The 24,935-nt window shown below is 36.4% G+C and overlaps 1 protein-coding gene across 9 annotated transcripts in view; it reads right to left on the bottom strand.

Annotated features, from left to right (window-relative positions):
* The window catches only part of mef2cb (myocyte enhancer factor 2cb), a 91,859-nt gene that overhangs the window by 22,009 nt on the left and 44,915 nt on the right, over nt 1-24,935 (bottom strand). For all 9 annotated transcript variants that reach the window (XM_073839757.1, XM_073839764.1, XM_073839761.1 and 6 more), the window contains one exon: nt 20,507-20,710. In XM_073839757.1, the coding sequence (XP_073695858.1) occupies nt 20,507-20,710 (204 nt within the window). The remainder of the gene's footprint in view (nt 1-20,506; nt 20,711-24,935) is intronic.

The following is a 24,935-nucleotide window of genomic DNA, read 5'->3' on the forward strand; positions in this document are numbered from 1 at the left end:
TTCTAGTAGGAATGAGATATTCCTCTCAACCTATTAGAGAGCGTATGCCAATTGGGAAATGTTACTTTAGTATTAGCTCTTAAGAAAAGCAGTCACATCTTATAAGCCATTGTGCTCATTAAATGTAGTTAAAGATATTGCCATCATAAATGATACAAAATTAGCAAACAGCAGAAATTCTGTCAGGGACACAGTTTTTTGTGTGTGTTTGAAAATAGGAAAGGAAGAAAAAAAACTGGAGGCAGTCTTCAACTGTCTCGTGTGATTATCTGCACGAGGTTCTCCGAGTCTGACGTCTCATCAAAGTGAGACGTTCCACTGGATCAACTGTCTTTAAGTGTGGCGTGGCGGGATATTAGCCACCAGCTAACATATGTGCAGCTAGCGCTCTCACACATAGTCGTTTTCTGTCTTCATCTGCCTGTCTGCATCAATCACACGATAATTAATTTACTCTGCTGACGTGAGGGCTTGACGAAGACGGGTTTCTCATCCTCTTTTCTTTGCTATGACATGCTTCTATTAGGTGTTGAGGGATTGTGTGGAGAGCGGCAATGCGTGATGAGAGCTTTTTTATTTTCCTTTATACATATTGAGCTGATCAAATGCTTTGAAGATGAGCAATGGCATGGTTGTTCTGTGCGAATGAAATAGAAAATGATGGAAATTTCAAGATACAGTGTCTCAGTCATTAAAAAGACAAACAACTTCATAATGTTATATATATATATTACAGAATCTGCAAAATGCATGATATTTTTTATGTAGTACTGACCTGAATAAGATATTTCACATAAAAGATGTTTACATATAAAAATATATGGTTGAATTCATAAAAATGGCCCCGTTCGAAAGTTTACATACACTTGATTTTTAATACTGTTGTTACCTGAATGATCCACAGTTGTGTTTTTTTTGTTTTGTGATAGTTGTTCATGTGTCCCTTGTTTGTCCTGAACAGTTAAACTGCCTGCTGTTCTTCAGAAAAGTCCTTTAGGTCCCACAAATTCTTTGTTTTTTCAGCATTTTTGTGTATTTGAACCCTTTCCAACAATGACTGTATGACTTTGAAATCTTTTCACACTGAGGACAACTGAGGGACTCATATGCAACTATTATAGAAGGTTTAAACACTCACTGATGCTCCAGAAGGAAAAACGATGCATTAAAAGCCAGGGGGTGAAAACTGTTGAATGGAAAATCTACAAGTAGGAAATATATGTTCTATATATTCTAAAATAAATACAGATGAATCCTTAAAGCTACAAAAGTTATTGATTTCCTCTGTTTTCTTTTGTTCTTCGATTCAACATTACAGCATCTGGGTTATTAGGTTATTCGCTGCTATTACTTTAAGAGCTGCTGCTGTTTCGAAGTTTCGAAGATTACTAGATTATGTTTTATAAGAAAATACTACTTCACATTTAATTCAATTTGTTACTTGACCATTTCTTGGTAATTGTTTGTTAAATTTACTAGCAATTTCTGAGTTCAAATCAAATCGGTTACTTTTGCCTCAAATGACAGGTTGCCCCCTAACTAGCAGAACTCAGGTATTGCCTCGGCGACGGGGTGGTGGGAAGATTACGGTGTGGCACGGCCGGCGTCGATCTGAGGCAGCGGAGTGCGAAGAGGCAGAGCAGACTATAGTGTGCTGATGGGAGGGCATGCTGGCTGAGTGAGCGCTCAAGCAGGGATAGGCAGTTTAAGACCCAGCATGCAGCCGCTGTGAACCCCCTAAAGGTCCACCGCTATGCCACTCATTCCAGATATGTGCACCTGTCAGAGTATCCACACCTGTCACCAGCCCTCTCTCTCACACCCACACACACACACACACACACAAACACACACACACACACACACACACACACACACACACACACACACACACACACACACACACACACACACACAGACACATATATATTCTGCTGTAGGGGGGTATAGACTTAGCCAATCACAGCATGTTTGCTGAAGATGGCCATAAATGGCTAAACAAACACCCATTTCCAAGAGATAAAAGAAATGCTCAGATGTTGCTCTTTCATAGCTCACAAAACTAAGTGGAGATCTCAATTATACGTCTTTGAGGCATCATATTTTTCTCAGGCTTTGCAGACTTTGACGTCTTGGCAAATATGATCATTTATAAATTAATATGTTATAATACAAAAATCAAATTATATTAAATTTTAGTAATTTGTTCAACTCATGGACAATTTGTAATTTTTCAAGTCCGACCAGTGACAACGGGTCCATTTGTAACATTAGTTTAAAAGGGTCTGTTTCTAGGAAGAAGTAGGAGATTTAAGCAAAAGTCTCTATTTGAACTCCATTTAATGATATTGCTGTTTCGGAGAAACAGCTGAGATTTTAAAGAGATCCCATTAGTAATTTTTCTTTCCTATGGGTTCATAATGTCATAATGACTCACTCATAATCACTCCCATGCTCTTCATTTCTGAAGGGAGGGTAAACACAGAGCCAATGCAATTGATTTCCCAAGAAGCAACGGCAACGTTAATGCTTCCAGTTTGCCTATCTAAAAATAAGATACAGTAGACAACAAATACCCTGTACTTGGAGCAAGCAGCGAGAACATTCTGACGTCTTAATAGCTCGGCAAGATGAAAGCTGTGCGATCGTCCTTCCAAAACATTATCGATGAGGAGTAATCAATCTAACAAAGTGGAAAATGGCCAGGCGGGGGTTGATAAAAAGCTAAAATGCACAGAGATAGTCAATAGAGCGCTGCGGAGGGATGAGCGGCTGGAGGCTTTAGAGAATCGAGAATCAGCGGAGACAAGGAAGGGAAAAGAGTGGGAAGGAATGTCTCCTTCAATGGTATGCTCCTAATTAAACTCCTTCATACTTCGCATCCCTCCTGGCTCCTTCTGTCAGACCTCCTCTCCGGGCTGAAGCCTAAATAATGGACTGATATCAACTATGGTCTTGCAATTCCAGCTGTAATCAAGCCAGAGAAACTCTAGCTCGAGTAGCCAAAGACGATTCCCTACTGTCTTCACTACTGATCATCTTACTCTGGCCTCTTTCTAGAAGCTGAACAGTGTCCAGTGCTCATTTAGACATCTAGTTAAAACCAGGCCAGATTGATGAGGGAGTCTGACCCAGACAGACCTCATGGTTTATTTTCAAGAGGATTTCTGTTGTGGAATGGAGCTGACAGGTTTGCAGGGAGGTGCTGAGAAAGTCCCACATTCAATACACTTATCGAGACCAGTAGGAGGACAGACAAGCTTTCTTTATCTTTATTGATCTGACAACAAATAAAAAAAAATAAAAAAGTTTTATTTTGTTCTTTCCTGAATTCAAGCTGTCTCTTGTGTATTATTGTGATGAAGAATTGTGCTTATCTTGATTAATTAAGCATAATAGTCTGCGATATTCAACTACTGGCTATTTGTCATTCCATTGTCTTGCATCGGTAACAGGCCAAACGTGAATCTCAACTATATTTTTTTCCAAATGTGTTTTCTGAATCAGTGCACTTATGCAAAATCTGTGCTACAATACAAAGTTTTCTTATTTGCTTTATGTATAGACTGTATTAAAGGTGAAATCGAATGCAAAATTCATTTTTACGTGGTGTTTGCATATAAATGTGTCTTAGCAGTGTGTGGACACAACCACCCTACACTGATAAAAAATCTATTCACACCTTTTTTTTTAAATCCCCATAAAACCTAAACAGTCTCAATTATCAAGTATGATGTCATATTGCTCAGGCCCCGCCCATGACTGACTGTGGCCTATTTGCATATTCCCGCCCTCAGCCAGTTGTGCATTGTCCACCATTTTCTCTGAGCTCGAGCAGCTTTAGTGGCAACAATGTTTCAGAAGCAATGCAAGTGAAGTTTTTAGAATTTATATGTCTAAAAATACAGTGCCTTGCGAAATTATTCTTACCCCTTCAATTTTTTTCACATTTTGTTATGTTGCTGCCTTATGTTAAACTACTTTAAATTACTTTTTTTTCCCACATCAATCTACACTCCCTACCCCATAATGGCTAAGCAAAAAATAGGTTTTTAACATTTGTGCAAATTTATTAAAAATAAAAAACTGAAAAGATCCCGTTGCATAAGTATTCATACCCTTTTCTGGGACACTCAAAATTTAGCTCAGGAGCATTCATATTGCTTCTAGATGTTACTACACTTCGAGTGGAGTTAAACTGTGGCAAATTCATTTGAATGAGTATGATTTAGAAAGGCACACACCTCTCAGAAAAGGTCTAACAGCTGAAAATGCATATTAGAGCAAAAATCAAGTCCTGAGGTCAAGATAACTGCCTGTAGAGCGCAGTGACAGACTTGCGTTAAGGCAATGATCTAGGGAAGAGTTCAGAAAAACATCTGCTGCATTGAAGGTTCATAGAAGCATGTACTGTAGCCTCCATTATCCATAATGGAAGACGATTGGAACAACTAGGACTCTAGAAAATGTCTGCCAGCCCCCATCCAAGCTGACAGAGCTTGAGAGGTGAAAAGGTGAGGCAAAGAATGGCAGATAATTGCCAAATGCAGATGTGCAAAGCTTGTCACATTATACCCAAAAAGACTTGAGGCTGTAAAGGTGCTTCAACTATGTAGTTAAGGGTATGAATACTTCTGCAATGTACTTATTTCAGTGTTTTATTTTTAATAAATTTGTAAAATTTGCAAATCTGGTTTTTGCTTTGTCATTATTATGGTGAGTGTAAATTGATGTGGGCAAAACGAATTTAAAGCAGTTTAACATAATGCTGCAACAAAACAAAACGTGAAAAAAATGAAGGGGTATGAATACTTTCGCAAGGCACTGTATATAAATATTGTTTAACCGTTACCACGCAGCCCTACTTTTATTGGTGGAAGGTCACTTGTTGCTCTCTCTCCACTTTTAAATCAATTCTGTGCTCCTATTGGACAAATCTGACGAATGTACACTAATAATCAAACTTTGCACTGTTACTTTGAGGTCCAAGTGGAACATTTACATTTGTTTTCATTAGCTCACATTGGCGGTTTACAAAAAAAGACATAATTTCACACAGGTCTATTTTGGCAGTTCGGTGCCTCTCCTTGCTCAGCACATGTACAAGTTTTTTTCCCACTTCTTTCTCTCTTACTAAATTCACTATAAAGCCACTAACTCCAAGGTGGTCCCATTAGGCCAACAGAGATGACATCATGCACCTCAGCAGTCACGCCTCCACCATGTGTGCGCCGCGAATGAGTTGCAGTTGATTACTGCGCACAGTCGTACACGCGAGCGGATAGAGGTCAGGGAAGCTCGGTGACAGACACGCACATGATCCAAAGGCGCTCTGCAGATGGCCTAACTAAAAACTCTATGCTTTGATATGGTACTTGTGGGGAGGGGGAGGGGACCGCAGAGTCTCCTGCTCCCGTTGAACACACAAGTGCAGAACTTTAGGGAGAGAGCCAGCCTGTCTTGACCTTATTGGAAGCATATGGCTGGAGAGAAAGCAGGGAAGCCACCGTTTCATTAAGTGTGGTTTGAACATGCTACAACTGTGTAGCGAGACACGAATGCAGATGACAAGGGATGTGGCCTCCATATGTGCCTGTCTGTGTGTGTATGTGTACAGTATACTGCTAGTGTGAGGTGGTGCATCACAGAAGACCATCTATCTTTGAACTAACCCATCAGGCTCTTCAGTCGTTGGAAGTGGAGACCTCTTAACTCCTAAAAACCAGCTACTTTACTATAATTTACTTGCTTTGAGCCCATCCCCTTTATATGCTGTAATCAAGCATCAAAAAGAAAAACTATATGCGCGCAATTCCATGAGTTATATGAATATTATGGACATTTTTTATCCCATAAGGTCAATTTATAATGTTAACAATAACAATTTTTGTTTTTTAATGGTCATTTTTCAACTTTGAGTATATATAGTCAAACCAAACGTTATACAGACACCAGATACAATTTCTGATATTTTTGTACTAGTGGGTGCAGGACACTATAGTTCATTTATGTAAGTGAAGATAGCAAAATAAAGTCAACTTTGACATATTGTATCCTAAAATTCTTCATACTGTGGACTACCATGCAAATTTGGGACCAAAAATTATTCAGACACTTTAACCTGACCATGTTTTGCTTAAGTGTTTTTGTCTTTAATTGCTAATGCGACCTTTTTACACCACAGACTGAACAAAATAAGGCATTTCTTCGTAATTGGTCAACAAAGTATTGATAGTTGTGTGATTTTTGATTGATTGTAATCTATTACATACCTTTCTATCAAAGTTATCTGACATTATCAAGATGAATTAGTTTTGACTAAGTTCTAGTTCTAGTTCTAGCCATATTTATTACCATTTTCTAAACTATAGCGAATAAACTGATAATGTGAAAAATGTTGAAGGTGTCTGAATAAATGTTGGTTTGACTATATATAACTTACACTGTTTAAAAAATGGAAGTAAATATGACTTTTTCAAAACTGATAAAAATAAAACATTTCTTGAGCAGCAAATCAGAATGATTTCTGAAGTATTGTGACACTGAAGACTGGAGAAATGACTGCTGAAAATTCTGATAAAAAACAAGATTAAAATAAATTGTATTAATATTGCACAATATTGCTTTGTTTTGCATAAATGAAGCCTTGGTGATTTTATTATTGCAATATACACACACACACACACACACACACACATGTTGGGTTTACATGTTTTATGGGGACATTCCATAGGCGTAATGGTTTTTATACTGTACAAACCGTACTTTCTATCGCCCTACACCTACCCTACACCTAAACCTAGCCCTCACAGGAGATTGTGCACACTTTTACTTCATCAAAAAAAATTCATTGTGCATGATTTATAAGCCTGTTTCCTCATGGGGACCTGAGAAATGTCCCCACAAGGTCAAAATCTACTGGTATTCCTATCCTTGTGGGGACATTTGGTCCCCACAACGTGATGAATACCAGGTACACACATACACACACACACACACACACACACACACACACACACACACTGGTTTACATGTTTTATGGGGACATTCCATAGGCGTAATGGTTTTTATACTGTACAAACCGTACTTTCTATCGCCCTAACCCTACCCTATACCTAAACCTAGCCCTCACAGGAGATTGTGCAAACTTTTACTTCCTCAAAAAACCTTATTGTGTATGATTTATAAGCCTGTTTCCTCATGGGGACCTGAGAAATGTCCCCACAAGGTCAAAATCTACTGGTATTCCTATCCTTGTGGGGAAATTTGGTCCCCACAACGTGATGAATACCAGACCACACACACACACACACACACACACACACACACGTGTGTGCTCAGATATATTGACCGGTCTGATTTAAGATATTTGCAGAATGAACAAGCTGTTTTTGCAGCTTTAGTTCTAACAAAAGTTAATTTTTCATTAAGAAGTTTTTAGTTCTAAAAGTTACAGTATGTTTTTCTGACACAATGACCTCTTTTATCTCAACCGATCAAGGAAAATTTGATTTCTCATGATTACAGTAAGTAATGGATAAGTAATATCATACCTTGAGCATCTAATTACAGCCTGAAATGGATGAACACAGGGAAAGACCAAATCCACTTAAAATTTTCTATATTTAGGCATTTCTAAAAATAAAGCTATTCCCGATATATAAAGGAATACAGTGAAGTAGTACAGAAAGAAAGACAAGAACTAGCTGTTTTCAAGATTACAGCTGTTACTCAAAGAAACATTATTCTTAACTAAACTGTCTTTATTTACTACCTTTTCAATAATGCGATACTTGTGCCATGTTTTTCAGATTCGGGGACATGACTGTAAAGCATGTAATTTCATATTCTCTCTCCATGGCCGTTAGTAAGACAGACAGACAAGTCATTCATATGACCTAATGGAGCATCCCATACATGCACACAATGACACTCAGTCAGGCTAAATAAAGGGGTGCTTATACCATGGCCATCTTTCCATTTGAAACATGCTGGTTATGTCTTTATGTCTTGTTTTATTTCTAGAGAGACAGAAGGACACCTATCACGCGCACACACGCACATATTGAAAGGGCTGTGATTCTTTTTTTGGATGCAGTGAGCTGCGAACACACTTGCTTGCATATGCACACACACACAGAGAGACATCAGTTATCAGCCTTTGTCTGTAGGGGTTCTTATCATGCAGCTGCATTACAGGAAGGGGCAGAGGGTTTTGAGGAACAATGCGCAGGCACCTGACCTCTCTGGCATGACCTTGTGTTTCCACACCCTTCGGGCCCTGTGGGAGGGGACACTGCCATCTACACCCACATACAGAAATAGATCGCTCATTTTCCATTGACAGTACGAGGGACAGCCAGAGAGGACAGCCTTGTTTCTTGTATCTTAAGCACTGATGTCATGTGTTGAGCTGATTAAGGATCAGTCTATGTGTTTCAACTTATTATTATTATTATTAACCTTTCACCTTATTATTATGACCTCATGTTAATTGAGAGAATACGTGAAATATTTGTACATTTAAAAATGTGGTAAGAATTCAAAATAAGGTTTCATTAGTTAACTATCTTACTTCAACCTTTACTAATGCATTACTAAAATCAAAAGTTGTGCTTGGTAACATTGGCTAATGCACTGTGAACTAATATGAAAGAACAATGAACAACTGTATTTTTGTTACCTAACATTAACTAAGAATAATAAAAAGCGTAATAAATGTATTTTTCATAGTTAAGGTTAACAAATTACAATGTAAAGTGTTTTTTCACTTGTTAACATTAGTTAATGTATTAACTAACACGAACGATACATTTATTACACTATTTATTCATCTTTGTTTATTTTCAGTTAATAAAAATAGTCGTTCATTGTTTGTTCAAGTTAGTTCACAGTGCATTAACTAATGTTAACAAACTCAATTTGTGATTTTAATAATGCATTAGTAAATGCAATATAACTAAGATTAAATGCTGTAGAAGTATTGTTCATTCTTAGTTCAAGTAAACTAATGTTAACTAATAAACCTTATTGTAAAGTATGTTTCTTAAAAATGGTAACATTTGACAATAAAAATGTGTGTTTTAATATAAGTTAACGGCATTCTTTAAAATGAAAAAAAAAGCATTCCCTAATACATTATTAAAATCAAAAGTTTTTAGTTTTATTTATTAAAATGTTATTCGTTCAGTGTGATTTAATAGATTTGAGCTAACTGTTGTAATAACAATGAATAGTTATACTATTATTAACTAACATTAACAAAGACTAATAGAAACTGTAACAAATGTTTTGTTCATTTTTAGTTAATTAGTTAATGCATTAACTAACTATTATTAACTAATGGGACTTTATTGTAGTTAAGTGTTACCAAATAAGCCTAACTTCAGTTAACTACACTAGTTAATGAACTAAGAATGAACAATACCTAGCATTTATTCATCTTAGTTAAATGTTAATTTTAGCATTTTTGAATGCATTATTAAAATCACAAGTTGCTTTTGTTAACATTAACAAATGCACTGTGAACTAGCATGAACAAACGTTGATAAACAGTGTAATAAATGTATTGTTTATTGTTCGTTCATGTTAGTTAATAAATTAACTAAAGCTAACAAATGACACCTTATTGTAAAATGTTACCGATAAATGTTTAGGAAATCTTAAATGCATACTCACTCTTATACATTCATATTAATTTAAACTTAAAATCATTCATACAACTTTAAATCTGCAATCACAACCCTTTCCATTAATGTGTATATGTGTGTGTGCACTATTCTGTGTCTGTAACATGGAAGCACTGGAAAAGTCATTCAAATCGGTTACGCTAGCTATAAAAACCCTTTAGAGTCTCTCTAAATAAATAAGTAATAGCAGCTTTTATCCGCTGGATCAAATGTTTAGTGGCACCCCCAGGTCTGGCGGTGGAGGGGGGGAGACGCAGTCCAAGGGCAGCGGTTCACTAGAGGCCTCCACACAAGCTGTTGAATGAATAGAGTCTTGCTTACTCACCCTGCCTCTCCACGCCTATTCTTCTCCATTCGCTTCGCCAGCGCAATAAGCCAAGTGCTAAATTTAGCAACAGAGCACGCTATTTTTAGACCACTACCATTTTTTGAGACATTTATTAGGGGAAGGATACTAAAAAAAACTCATGCAGGCATGCACACACAGAGACCCACATCACACACACACACACACACACACACACACAAACGGAGGGAGGGAGGAAGGGAGAGAGGGAGGGGGCTCCTAATTTGGACACATCTGAAATGCACTCATTTTTAAAGTGTTGCCGTAGATGCTTTGCAGCTGTTTCCAATCAGAGGGAAGTGTAGAGAAAACATGAGAGATTTAGACCGCGTAAAGGAGAGAACGAGAAAGAGAGGCAGAACAAATGCTCTGGGTTCTGCTCGTTGACGTCCAGCAGACATGCGGCAGAAGTTCAACAAGTTGTTCTAAAGCTGTAGGGTCAAAATGCTCTGGACTGGTGCTGAATGAGTGAGGAGATCGGCTTTGAAAGCTGGGGAGATGTCTCACACACGTGTTACATTTTACAGTTATTTTTCAACACGTCAAGGATGTGGAGAAATTTAAATCTGGTTTGTTATGATATGAAGACTTGTGAAATCTCACAGTGTGCAAGAGGCCAAATTACTCAGTGATTTAAAAAATATAAGACGATTTTTCTGCTCATCAAGGCTGTTTATTTGATTAAAAATACAGAAAAAAAAACTGTAATATTTTGAAATATTTTTGCAATTTAAAAGAGTGGTTTTCTAGTTTAATATACTTAAAATAGAATTTATTCCTCTGATGCAATGCTGAATTTTCAGCATCAATACTCCAGTCTTAAGTGTCAAATGATCCTTCACTCAAATATGCTGATTTATCAATGTTGGGAACACTTGTGCTGCTTAATGTTTGTTTGAAACCTGTGATAATTTTTCAGGATTCTTAAATGTATAAAATATTAAAAATAACAGAATTTATTTGAAATCTTTTGTAACAACATACACTATTGTTCAAAGTTTAGAGTCAGTGTTTTTTTTTTTTCTTTTTTCTTTAAAAGAAAATAACACTTTCATTTAGCAAGGATGTGTTCAACTGATAAAGAACAATAGTAAAGCTGTATATTATGTGTACTAAAATATACTAATATATTATTAAAATCAACATTTTTAGTTTTTATTACAATTTCAATATGATTTAACAGATTTGAGCTAACAGATAGTAACAGTGAAGAGTTATAATTTTATTAAATAACATTAACAAAAACTAATACATACTATAATGTATCACTCATTGTTAGTTAATTAGTTAATTTTAGGGGACCTAAAATGAACACTTTCTCATATAAATTCATACTAATTTAAACCTAAAATCATATATATACATTTTAATCTACAATCGCAGCCCTTTCTATAATTGTCTGCATTATGGGAGCACTGGAAAGTCATTGAAATCCATCAGTCCTTTCATTCTTTGAAACAAACTGATACTTTTATTCATCAAGGATGTGTTAAATTGATAAAAAGTGATAGTAAATACTTCTATTCTGTGTACTAACATGAATTAACAATGAACAACTGTATTTTCATTAACTAACATTAATAAAGATTGATAAATACTGTAATAAATGCATTGTTTATTTATGTTAGGTAATACATTAACTAACAGAACCTTATTGTAATAAATAAGTTCTTATTTATATCATCTTATTCTCATTTAGTCCTATTTAAACCATCAAGCATCACAAACTGTAAAAAAAAAAAAGTTTCCATTTATACTATCCATCCTGTTAGTGACGCATTGTTCATCTCCTCCTCAGTTGACTTGTCTCTCACAGGGTTTATTTGCTTAACTAGACAAAGCCTCTTCTGAGTTTAATGACAAGTTCTGGCAAAAACATTGAGCTTGAACATCACTCAGCTCAATTACCATAAACTTTTAGACTCTTTGCGTGAGCCATTTATAGCTCTGTGTGTGTGTGTGTGTGTGTGTGTGTGGTGGTAGATTCTGGTGGTACACAAATATTTCCCTCGATCAGATGCATGTTTGTTTGTAAGAGGACAGTTATGTCAGTGTGTTATGTCATAGCGGGCCTTTGTACGTTAAATAAATGGTCATTGAGTGTCGGCGCTGAGAGAAAATCGCTGTAGGCTACTGTTCTCTCTGATCTCTGATTACCCAAACTAGTAAGAAAGAAAGTCTTTTCAAAAGACAACTGAGGGAATATTCTGCTGGAGCAGCCTGCTAATGTGCAAAGTCCTTACCAGGAAAATATCTTTTAATTAACTCTTTACTGCCACTTTGAAGAGAAATGAAAATGAAATTCAGTTAATTAGTGTACCTTGTCCACATTAAGCATTCTCCGAGACGTTTAATGAACCTGTGTTGATCTTCTTTTTTTTTCCCTCCCCCTTTCTCCTTCTACTTTAAACAGATGTAAGTTGAGAGAAGGCTGACGCCTGCAACCCTTCTCACACATCTCCGCACACGGCAACACATATGAGGGTGAAACATCGTGAGGGAGCTTTGCGGAATCTCATTAACCAAGCAGGTAGTCATTAACAGTGTGACCTTTGGAAATAATCACCAGCCTCCCTCCCTGTCTCTCTCCCTCGCAGTTTGTCTCCCGGCGCTTGCGGCTAAACGCGCTCCTTTCTATTGCCGATTCATTCAGAAGTTGTGGTGGTGAGAGAAGAGAGAAGATTAAAAGGTGGCTGTTCAGATAAAGCTAATCTATGATGGGCTGGGTTTGGCAAACTCTCTCTCAAGTGTTTGTGTCCTGTTCACACGACCGCTCCATGTGATGACGGGAGTGTTGACACGAGTAAAGCATGCACCCACAACGTGCTTCTTTTCTTTCACAGACATGCTAATCTCTCTCAGTTTAGCCTTATTTTGAATAAATGTGCTGCAAAATAAAAAAAGAACATTGCTTGAATATTACATTTGCTTTATAAATGTCCTAAATGTATTAAAATTGTATTAACTATGAACAATACATTTATTACATTATTTATTAATCATTGTTCATGTTAGTTGTAAGTTTGTTAATTCACAGTGCATTAACTAATGTTAAAGGGGCTATATGTAACTTTCTGAAATTTAAACTCGCGACTGACACCTGTGGCCAAAAAACGGAACTGCACTTCCTTTCTGCTCGCTCTTGCAGCGCGCGCTTGTACGTACACACTTCACAAGTCATCCGCGGCAAAGAAGTCAACATTATGTTTACAGAGGTAAGAACAGTCAAATACATATATTGTTTGAGAAACTAAGTTTGTTTGCAATATATATGACTAGCGTTGGTGGCAGAGTGATCTGAAACGTTTAACACGAACGCGCTTGACGTCACATCCGCAGACAGCGCGCGAAAAATCCGACCCGACAGAAAATAGGAAAAATAAGATACAGGCTTATAGGTGCACCCACTGTGAGCTGACAAGGTGTCAGTATGCTCATCAGGAGATGTTTGAGTCATAAATGGTCAAATAAAAAGGCTATTGTTACTTTTATTTTGGGGAAAAAGTTACATATAGCCCCTTTAACAAGCACAACTGATTGTAATAATGCATTAATAAATCTTGAAATTAACATTAACTAAGATTAATAAATGCAGTAGAAGTACTGTTCAAAAGCAGTTAACTAATAAACCTTATTGTAAAGTCTTATATTTTTTTTATAGATACAGATTTTGAATTATTCATTATTTTACTTAATTTATATTTTTATAAAATAAAAATACCGTAAATCCCCTAATACAGGCCCGGGCCTTTATTTTACAACCACGTGACTGCTTCATATTCTGATTCAAATAACACAAACCCCTTGCGCAGGTTTCAAGTGTCATTCACTTTTTGTTAAGAATCAATCATAATACGAATAAATATGTACATGTGTAGTTTTGTGCATGTTAATTTTGTAGTTATCCTTGCTTCACAAGCACTTCTAATTAATAATAATATTAGTCAACAGTATTCTTAATTTACTTTGAACATATATGCCTACATGAACCATGCTTATACTTGTATAATTTTATAAAAAAGTTTATTTACAGATTAATTCAAGTAAATGACGGCTTCGTAGCACAAATTGATGTATTTGATGAAACTGTCCAAAATCGCTTTGAGATCTGGGACGCGAAAGCAACTTTTTCCACCTTTGACCACAAGATGTCGTTAGTGTGCAACGTGTTGAAAAGCTTCGAGTAATGAACCTTTTTACGATACAGTTGAGGGGAAAGCCTCGGTGCTTCGAAAAGCTTCATTTTCCCATCACTAAGTTCATCTTTATCACCTTTTAATTTACCGACAACACCTCTGCTCTGACCAACAGCCACTGAACAAATAATCAGGTCCCAGATGGGTTTGTCACTTTTTGAGGTCCCCCTGAAACATTTCCGTTGTGCTCCGTGCTATTTGCAGTGCTTTTTTTGTGTTTGCAGCGTTTTTTTTTTGTGTGTGTGTGTTTGCAGCGTTTCCGTATTTGTGTTTGCGTTGCGAGGATTTGCAGCGCCTGTGTTGTCAAACTGATGAAGATGTTTTTTTTAATTTGTTGTCGTTTTTTCTGTTTGCACGTGTTTTCTTAAGTTGCATCGTGTTGAGCTCTCTCGGCCACCGTATTTTTTGCTATTTGATCTCATGCCGAAAACATACCAGTGGGAACTTTTTCGCAAGATGCTAAATACGTACCAATAAGTAAACATCACTGCAGTTTCCAACAGAAATGAACATTAGAGGCAGTAAAACAGTGAGCACTTACTGTATTCGTTTTTGTACACAGTTATGATTAAAGCTCCATATGTTTTGCTTTTCGGACATAAACCTTGCTCAGTAGATCAGCCGGCACTGAATTGGCCTTAGGATGTGGAATCCTTGGGTACAAATCCTATTAAAAACATGACTCACGATGAAAGAGCTAAAAGATGAGAGATCAAAAAACAAGCTAAAACTGTGTTTTTATGTCACATTTGTCCAGACAGTACGTTATTTTAAAATGAGTTATAGCGCCACTTACCAGACATTTCAAGTCAGAACTACACTGTTAAAAGTTTTCACCAGTTTCAACTTAAAAACTTAAGTTTAGCAATTTTAAGTTAAATCAACTTAAGTCATTTCAACTCACAAGTTAAATCAACTAATTTGTATTGTAATAAGTTAAAATGACTTGCAGTTTTAAGCTGATTTAACTTAAAATTTTAAGGCAGCTGCTGAACTTAGGTTTTTAAGTTGAATCTGGTGAAAACTTTTTACAGTGTACAGTGACACGTACAAAATTAACGTCACAAAAAACTTACCATATGTACGTTCATCTGTGAACATTTCACACCGATTATGTCACGAATTGTACATGGCAGTACGTATTTTGCATCTTGCGAAAAAGTTCCCACAGGTATGTTTTCGTCCTGAGATCGGGTTGATTTTTTGTAATGTAAAAGTTAAATTAAATAATAATGAGACTTTGATGAGTATCAATAAAACTAATCCCTCAAAAAAAAAAAAAAAAATGAAACTACCTCAGCTGAGCTCTAATGCTCCACACATGCTGGGAAAACTGGTCTGGCACAGTGCATTATGGGAAATCTATGGCTGTTTAAGTTTGTAATCTCCTGCCAAATAATTGCAACATGTGCCAACGAAAGAGAGCATTTTGACAACCAAACCATGTTGTAGTGTTTTTGTTGTTTTTTCCCCCCTGCTAATCTAAAACTAGATAATTTTACCTTATACAAGCACTCGTAATTTGTTCTTTCTTCATGGCTTAAGGTGTAATTATCTGGACCTTCCCACCTTTTGTCTAGCCTCAGATGTTAAGACGTAGGAGACTTTTAATTAGTTTTTGTATAGAATCTAAACACGCTAAGAAATGTGTTTCGATTGAGGTATGAACAGCAAAAATGATCTCTATTTGACTTATGTTGCACGACACTGAACACACGTGTCAATTACTTTGACCCTATTTTTTTTCCTTTATCAAAGTCACCATTTTGTCTTGTAATTATATAAAATCAATCTACATGCCTACATATGTAACTATCCACAGCTAAGAAATCATCAATATTTTTCATGCCTCTCGTTTCATGTTTACATCTTTTATTACGCACATGCCAAATTCAGAAAGGCACATCCGTGTACAATGGCCTGACCTACGAAAGCAGAGATAAAAATGGATGAAAACGGAAGACATAAGCGGAAAGAAAGAGCCAGGGAGAGTAGAGTAGGGTAGAAGAGCCTCTAGCCTCTCATAAACAGAGCTAAAGAGGCTGGGCAAGCCTCTCACTGCCTCTCTCCCAACAACGCTAATTATCAACCAAAGACATGCTAATTACATGGAGCTTTATTGCTAATGTAGCGGGCTGCTCTTCAAGACGCCCACACGCTGCGCCCGGCTCCCCTGCCTCTCCTTATCCTCCCACTGCACCCCACAGGCACTCCAGGCAAAGACAGGAAAGATTGCTGGGATTTGTGTGTTTTATATGAGTGTGTGTGTGTGTGTGTGTGTGTGTGTGTTTTCAGCCCATTTAAACAATGCTAAATCTTTGTACGTACTGCAGACGGTCCATAGCCGATACGTGTTTGTCTAACGTGTCTCGCACACACGCAGCTCAAAGCTGAACTATGGCACTGATACCCCTATGCCGAGTTCCCCCTCCGGCCCACCCCAAGGCCTCGTCCCCATCCTGCCATCACAACAGGAAGTCTGCTTTGTTCCTCTTTACCTCCTACCGCCCACATCCCCTGGCCGTGATGTAACCTAGCAGCAGAAAAACGGGGCCCTGCAGGAGCTCAGCACTTCAGCGTCGACAAATCCAGTTAGGGCGGCATTTTAGCCACCTTCAAATCGATTTCTCCAACACGAAATCTGGCAAATTGGAAAGAAACTCCACTAAAGCTGTTGCTTGGTGATGGGAGCAGTTTGACTCGTTATGCTCTTTTTTATTTTCTTTCCACTTCAATGCTGATTTTCCCAGTGTGCTTTAAATTTCTGCCTTCACGCGGCAGAGCAAACCATGGTGTTTAGGACTCGCTTTTTAAGTAGAGTGCGGCACTCTGACGTTGTTCTACAATGTTTCGAAAAATGAGTGAACATTTTACTTGTATCTCAGAGCTCTGAGATAAAACGCTACAGTTTCAGGTCAAGCTAACTAAAAGAGCTTTTGTTAAAATTGTGAGAATGACATTGAAAAGTGACATTTTTGAAAGTTTGAATTGTAATGTAATTATAAATTAATATATTGCCCAAAAAACCCCACATATTTCAACAAAACCTTTTTTATAGCTTTCATAGAGTTACACAGCAGTGCGTTTTCCAGATATTTATTTATTTTATTTTATAATTGCAGTTGAGGTCAAAAGTTTACATCCCCCTTTCAGAATCTGCAAAATGTTAATTATTTTACTAAAATAAGAGGGATCATACAAAATGCATGTTATTGTTTATTTAGTACTGACCTACTGAATTAGATATTTCACATAAAAGATGTTTACATATAGTCCACATGAAAAAAATAATAGTTAAATTTATAAAAATGACCCTGTTCAAAAGTTTACATACCCTTCATTCTTAATACTGTGTTGTTACCTGAACGATCCACAGTGGTGTTTATTTTTTTTTTTTTTTTTTAGTATTAGTTTTTTATGAGTCCCTTGTTTGTCCTCAACAGTTAAACTGCCTGCTGTTTTTCAAAAAAATCTTTGAACCCTTTCCAACAATGACTGTATGATGATTTTTTTCACACGGAGGACAACTGAGGGACTCATATGCAACTATGACAGAAAATTAAAACGCTCACTGATGCTTTAGAAGGAAAAGCTATGCATTAAGAGCCGAGGGTGAAAACTTTTGAACCAAATGGAGATGTGCACATTTTTCTTATTTTGACTAATTATCATATTTTTTATTTTAGTACTGCTCTTCAGAGGCTACAGAAGATACTTACATGTTTCCCAATATTGAATATTGTTGTATATTGTAAAGTATTTAATTTAAAATAATAAGAAGAATAATAATGATAAACAGCGAAATTAAAAATGTATTTTTTTTTCGGAACTACTGGTTTGTGTGGACTTTGTAATGCACAGTAGAAAGCATGCATCAAAATGGAAAACCTCATCTACCGTTTCTGAGAATTCCAGTATGAATCAGAATAATACATATTCTAAGAATAAAACATAATAAATTTAGCATTGTACATTTACTTGAGTCTTTTCTCAAGTGCAATGCACAGCTGCTCATGCTTGGAGTGCATTTTTGTAATTGTGCCTTGATGCACTGCAGGAATAACAAGCACTTTCTACCTGCCCTTTAAATCTGCCTCAAGGTCTGAGTTTGTAGAAGAGGCAAAAACAAAGATGGCCATGTTGCACACTTTATGACAAATGATCACTGAATTTACAAAAACCCATCTTTGCGTTTGAGATGATATTTCCTAGCACATAAAAACAAATTAAAAATGGCAAACTGGTTTTATGAGATATATGCATACAGAAATATACATGCTGGATATGTAATTAAATAAAACTAAATTATTAAGCTGCAGAGTTACTGAGCGAATTAAAGCAAGTGTACACAAAGCGGAAATAAAGATGGACCACAGAGTGAGCGGGAATTTGACTTGTGACAATACGTCAGTGTAAAAAAGGAAGTAGACAGAAAAAAAAAAAACATGTTTTGTCTGTCTGACTCTAAGTGCAAAGGAGTTGGACTGCACTTAAATTGAGCTAAACCCATTTCACAAACTCACCCACAGATCTAGGGATATTACCTTTGTAGATGTATATTGCTGCACATGGCATAAGGAAGGCTTAGAGAAGTCCTTCAGTGGACCACCTTGTCAGCCCAAGTATGTCACCTTTGCTTTTTAAGATGCGTTGTGACATCTCAGAAAAGTAGATTATGTAACCAGTGCACTCTGTAAGGTGCTTTTGGATGTTTGCCTCAAGACAGCTACAATAGCTTAGCGTGGCCTGGGCCTCAGGTTTATGGCAGGAACCCACGGACAGCATGTGCCTAAGGCCTGAGAGCCTTTAGGAGCATTAAGCTGATTGAGGAAATGCAGACATCAAAGTAGCTGGCATTCGAAAAGAATTGAGTGAAATGAAATATAGCATGATGCTTCATGTATTTAGTTAGTGGGTTTTTTACAATTATAATCAGAGTGGTGCTATATGAGCTCTGTCATTTGGTTTTGTGTCTTTAGAGTCTCTCCATGGAAGAGAGCCGGGCAAAAAAAAAAAAGGAAAAAAAGAAAATAGGAGTGCAATAGCACTATCTGTGTTAATGATACATTTAGTTGGATTGAAACATCACACATAAAACACATAAAGGCCCCCAATATAAAAATCTACATTTACAATGTAACACTTTGCCATTAGTTTTATTTCAAACAGCCTTTAAATAACACAGTCAGGTCAATAATTAATGTTCCTTTAATTTATCAGACATCTATGGAAGCCCATAGATAAATAAAATAAATTAATAGATAAATAAAGCCCATAAATAAAAAGCTAATTGTGTGTTTTGTATCTCACAATTCTGACTTTTTTCTTCAAAGTGATAAACTCAATTGTAAGTCAGAATTGCAAGATATAAACTTGCAATTCTGACTAATTTTCTCAGAATTGTGAGATATAAACTTTATTTCTGAGTTTATATCCTGCTATTCTGACTTTATAACTTGCAATTGCAAATTTATAATGCAATTCTGAGAAAAATTGACAAAATTGCGAGTTTATGTTCTAACTTTATAAGAAAAAAGTCACAATTGTCATCATTTTCTTAGAATTACAAGTTTATATATTTAAATATTTATATTAAAAGTCGGAATTGTGAGAAAAAAAAGGTCGCAATTACCTTTTTTTTTTTTTTTTTTACTCAGTGGCGTAAACAGGCTTCCATTGATGTGTCGTTAATAAATAAATAACACTACTGTTAAAACATTTTGGGCCAGTAAGATTTAATCAATACTTTTATTCAGCAAGAAATTATTGAACTGATCAAATTAAATTGATAACTTTTGAACTTTCTGTATTTTCTTAGGTATCCTGAAAAAATGTCTCATGGTTTTCACAAAAATATTAAGGAGCACAACTGTTTGCAACAAGATAATAACAAGAAATGTTTCTTAAGCAGCAAATCAGAATATTAGAATGATTTATGAAGGATCGTGTGACACTGAAGACTAGAGTAATGATGCTAAAAATTCAGATTCGCCATCACAAGAATACAATTATATTTTAAAATATATGAATATAGTATTATATTACCATAGTATAATAATAGTGTAACAATATTTATCAATATGACTGTTTTTACTGTATTTTTAATCAAATAAATAAAGCCTTGCAGCAGAAGAGACTAACTGACCACAAACATTTGAACAAAAGTGTATTTTTTATTCTAAAAAACTGAAATAAATTAAAATAATCTTATTAATAATTGACCTGCTGACAGTGTGGGAATGTCAGGTAAGTGTGTGTAGATCTGACAAACTCACCTCCACGATGTCGGAGTTGGTCCTGCTCTCATGTGGCTCATTGTACTCAGTGTATTTGAGCAACACTTTGTCCATATCTGTGCTGGCGTACTGGAACAGCTTGTTGGTACTGTTGAAGATGATGAGGGCAATCTCACAGTCACACAACACGCTCAGCTCATAGGCTTTCTTCATCAGGCCAAACTTTCTCTTTGTAAACGTCACCTAGAGAGAGACAGAAGAGGGAAAAAAAGGTTAGACAAGTCACAGGCTGTACTGACGGCGAAGCACAAAGCAGTGGCATAAAAACGGAGATGGATGACTCTATGTGTGTTTGCTCAGCGCCTTGACGCTCTTAAATACTCCTGACTCCTGAGTTGTCCTAAATACGGTGTTTCTTCGGAAAATCAATGTTACTTTTCTTTCCTTCTGTCTGCTTTCCTTGATTTTCCTTTGTGCTCTTCCAAATTATCTGGAAAAATAGACAATAGCGTAATAGCTCATAAATCAACTGCAGATCTTTTCAAAATTCGTTTTTTCTTTAACCAGTAATACTTCACTTTTCACTTTTATTCTTGCATTTATCAGAAGAAAATAGCTTTAATAATTGAAATATAACATGTGTGCTCTAAAATCCTGCATTAACCTTTCATTTAAGAATAATACAGTAACACGAACTTTGTCTACCCCCTCTAATACAAAAGTTCAACTGCATAATAAGAATTTCATTTCATGATAAAGGTTAACCATAGTCGCCCCAAGAACACTGGGGGGAAAAAATACCAGGAGGCAAATTCTCCTCGCGTGCATCTGTGTGCTAATGCACTTTTCAGCAATCGTGCAGACATACAAACACATGCACACGCTGATCATCGCTGCCACAGAGTGTTTGAGAGGCTGTTAATGACTTCTCAGTGCATGTTCTCATCTAAATTAGCAGCATCAAAAATAAGAAGCATCTCTCTCTGACCTCATAGGTTTCATGTCTCTTGAGCACTTAAATGCGGTACTGGAGAAACCACACATGAGCCAGCTCACGACAGAGGAGGAACCTTGAGACCAAACCACTAAACTCTTCATCTCTTTTAAACGTAGCCAAAAATGTCCCCCTGCGCCTGTTTTTGTGATACATGTTCACAGCCATCTATATCTCTTTATTTATTGCATAATGTTAGTACATTACATTACAAAATATATTGTGCATGTCATAATTTAGCACATATTAGCATAAGGTATTACATTCTTTGATGCTGCTAATTTGTTTCTGACATTGTCATAGTGAAACTATTTAGCCTATATGGTATGTAAATAAAGAATAAGCTTTAGTTACAGTCGATTAAGTTTTTGTTTCCAAAATCTAAATAAAACTGTTACAGTGTACTGTAAAAACTTTTGTTTTCAGGTAATCTAAACACATACAGTGCTTTATGTGATAACATCTAAATAAACTGGTTTAATTCAAGCCAAAAAGATTATTTAATATCACTAAAGTAGAAATAGCACCTTAAAGAATTAATATTAATATATTCACTATAATGCCATTCCAAACCCACACTGCAAAAAATAATTTTCTTCCTTAGTATTTTATCTTGTTAGCCTTTGAATTGAGATTATTTTTCTTACCCCATTGGCATATTATTTTTGCTTGCTTTATTTTTTTAAGTAATTTTACTTGTCATGTAAATGCATCATGAATCAAGACTTTTTTTTTTTTTTTTTTAGATATTTATACTAGAAAACAAGACAAAAATACTAAGAAAATAGTTTTTTGCAGTGCATATGACTAAAAAGCACTCTTTAAACGTTTTTTGTCCATACAGTATAATGAAAGTCAATGGAAAGAAAGAAAGAAAGAAAGAAAGAAAGAAAGAAAGAAAGAAAGAAAGAAAGAAAGAAAGAAAGAAAGAAAGAAAGAAAGAAAGTGCCACACAACATAAAGTAATGCAGGTTTGAGGCAATATTATGTTGAGTAAATTATAAAATAATTATCATTTTGGGTGAACTATCCCTGGAATAAAATCCTGTCACCACTTTTTATAGTTTTTTGCACTTGAACTGACGTTCACCAATTTAGTTTGACAGTGATCTCTCATCCTTCAGAGATTGCAGTTACACTAGTTGTACTAGCTGTAGTAGTGATTCTCATTCTGCTGGTCATCCTCTATCATCATATATCTAATAATTTATGAGCGAAGTAACGATGTATTGATTATGTATCATTTTGACAAGATCATTTTGACAAGTTGAACAGGCACTTAAAAACACAAGTGATGTTTTGACAGCTCCCTTTTCTGCTAGATAAAGCCAAAATGAGAGTTTTGAGCTTCCTGCGAAAGCCTCTATAGTGTGGCTTAACAGCTCTGAGAGGTTTCTTCTTGAGGCTTCTGGAGATTTGGCAAGTGTGACAAGATGCAAAAAGAATAAGCCAAAAATCTGTCATTTGAAATATCTGACCTCCAGTATGACAGCAGGTTGAGAATAGAAAATGCTGAACACTATGTTTGATGAACAGACTTTGAATTTTGGTTTATTTGAATGACAAATAACAAAGTCAGTCATTAATTCGCACATCAAAAATAAATGTAGCAATCTGCAGGGCAGTTCTCTGAAAGAGGAAGAAGTGTCACACATACTCAGAGATGGCGATAAAAGGACTTTAAATAATCACTGTGGACAAGCTAACAACTGTGGCCAGTGACATCAACAGCCACAGCCAAACACTAAAAACCACATACTAAAGATACTTCACAAATCCTTCATCACAGGCTTTTTTTCATTTGATGTCCATAAAACTCATACAGTTTCACTTTGCTATTAGTTTAGGTATATTCCTTCAAGAAAAAGGTCATCTCAACCCAAAATGACAATTCTGTCATCCTTAACTCACCCTCATGCCATCACCATCATCTGACTTAGGCTACTTTCTTATATGAAAGATATTTCTGATATTTTGACAACAGAAGTCAGTGGTAACCGTAATTACGTACCTCACTGCACGTTTCACAGTTTTAAAGATAAATGTCCAGATTTTCATTTTACATACAGGCACGTATTGCTGCGTTTTTATTACGCTGCTTGAGGTACGTATTGCGGCTGTACAGAATTCAAATATTCAAGTGTTGCTAAAGGTTAATGCTCTATCATGTTGGAAATATCCCCTACACCAAAACCAACCCTAAACCTACCTGACAGTGTTAACAAATGCAAATGCACATTTGTTGACGCAGCCGTGCTATTTCAACTATCAAGTTTTGTCAAACCGTAGTTTCACAGGGTTCGTACTTGAGCTTTTTATCACTCAAGTGCAATGCTGTATCGCGTGAACTACCAAGCTAACCTTCTGAATTAGAAAACTCTTGCATATGAAGCTCTATATGTGATGATAACGTTCAGAAGTATCAGTTTACAAATCGCGCAGGATGTTAAAATTGTTTTGAAGGCCTAATATAATATTCTGTAAGTAACTGTGTGAAACTTAGACTTTATTAATCAAAACTTCCAATGTGTGTAAATCATACTTTGCATGAAAAGAAATAAAAGTTTTTGTAGTTTTACTGCCTCTAGTGTTAATTTCAACTGGAAGCTGCAAGAATTTGTACATGTTTTTTTCAGGTTTGCAGAAGTGTATATAGAGGCATATTTTCAATCCGTATTCTCAATGTTAAGATCACATGACTGAATACTAGCCGAAAATTACTCATTTTATCTCATCTGATGATGAATAACTTTATAATAGAATTCTGTCACTCAAAGCAAATGATTTCCTGCACTCATTGTCTTTAAAAACAGTGCTTTGGTACAAAGTTCACCATATATGAAACATGCTGGAGTAATGTGATCACAAGGGCCTTAAGTGTGATGTTCTCCCACTTCTGCTGATACCTGCCTCCACAATCTCATTCCTTGTTATCTGTGAAGCTCATGAGCCTTCTGCGAGCCAGCGTGCTAATTGCAGAAAATGCCAGTTGCAACACCTCCTCGATGTGGTGAGAGCTGCGAAAAATGATGGACCACGGTTCATAACGATCGTGATTTTGTTTCGTCGAGCCCTGAACCTGTAGACCGCAGGAGTGCGAAGCCCTTATCATGTGAACACGTTCTTGTCATGCATGACAAACAAACTGCCGAGCATGTAGACTTAAATGCGGCGAGTGAGTTTGAACCGTTGTTCAAAGGACTTTGAATCACTTTCTACTGCCAAACAGAAAGAATAAAAGAAAGGGAAAAAAGGTCCGATTCCCAGCTTGAGTTTGGTGTGTGTGTGTGTGTGTGTGTGTGTGTGTGTGTGTGTGTGCACGTGTGTGAGGGGGAGTCGGAGGGGGGAGGTCAGGAAGCACATTTGTATGCATTTCCTCTCATAACAGGAAGTGCCTGACAGCTTCCCCTTCACAATGGCTTCGCTTCTGCTTCCCGCCTCCAGTGCATTTTTCCCCTGGGGAGTTCCTCTAGA

Source organism: Garra rufa, chromosome 5, assembly GCF_049309525.1.
Source record: "Garra rufa chromosome 5, GarRuf1.0, whole genome shotgun sequence".
Classification (NCBI taxonomy): Eukaryota; Metazoa; Chordata; class Actinopteri; order Cypriniformes; family Cyprinidae; genus Garra; species Garra rufa.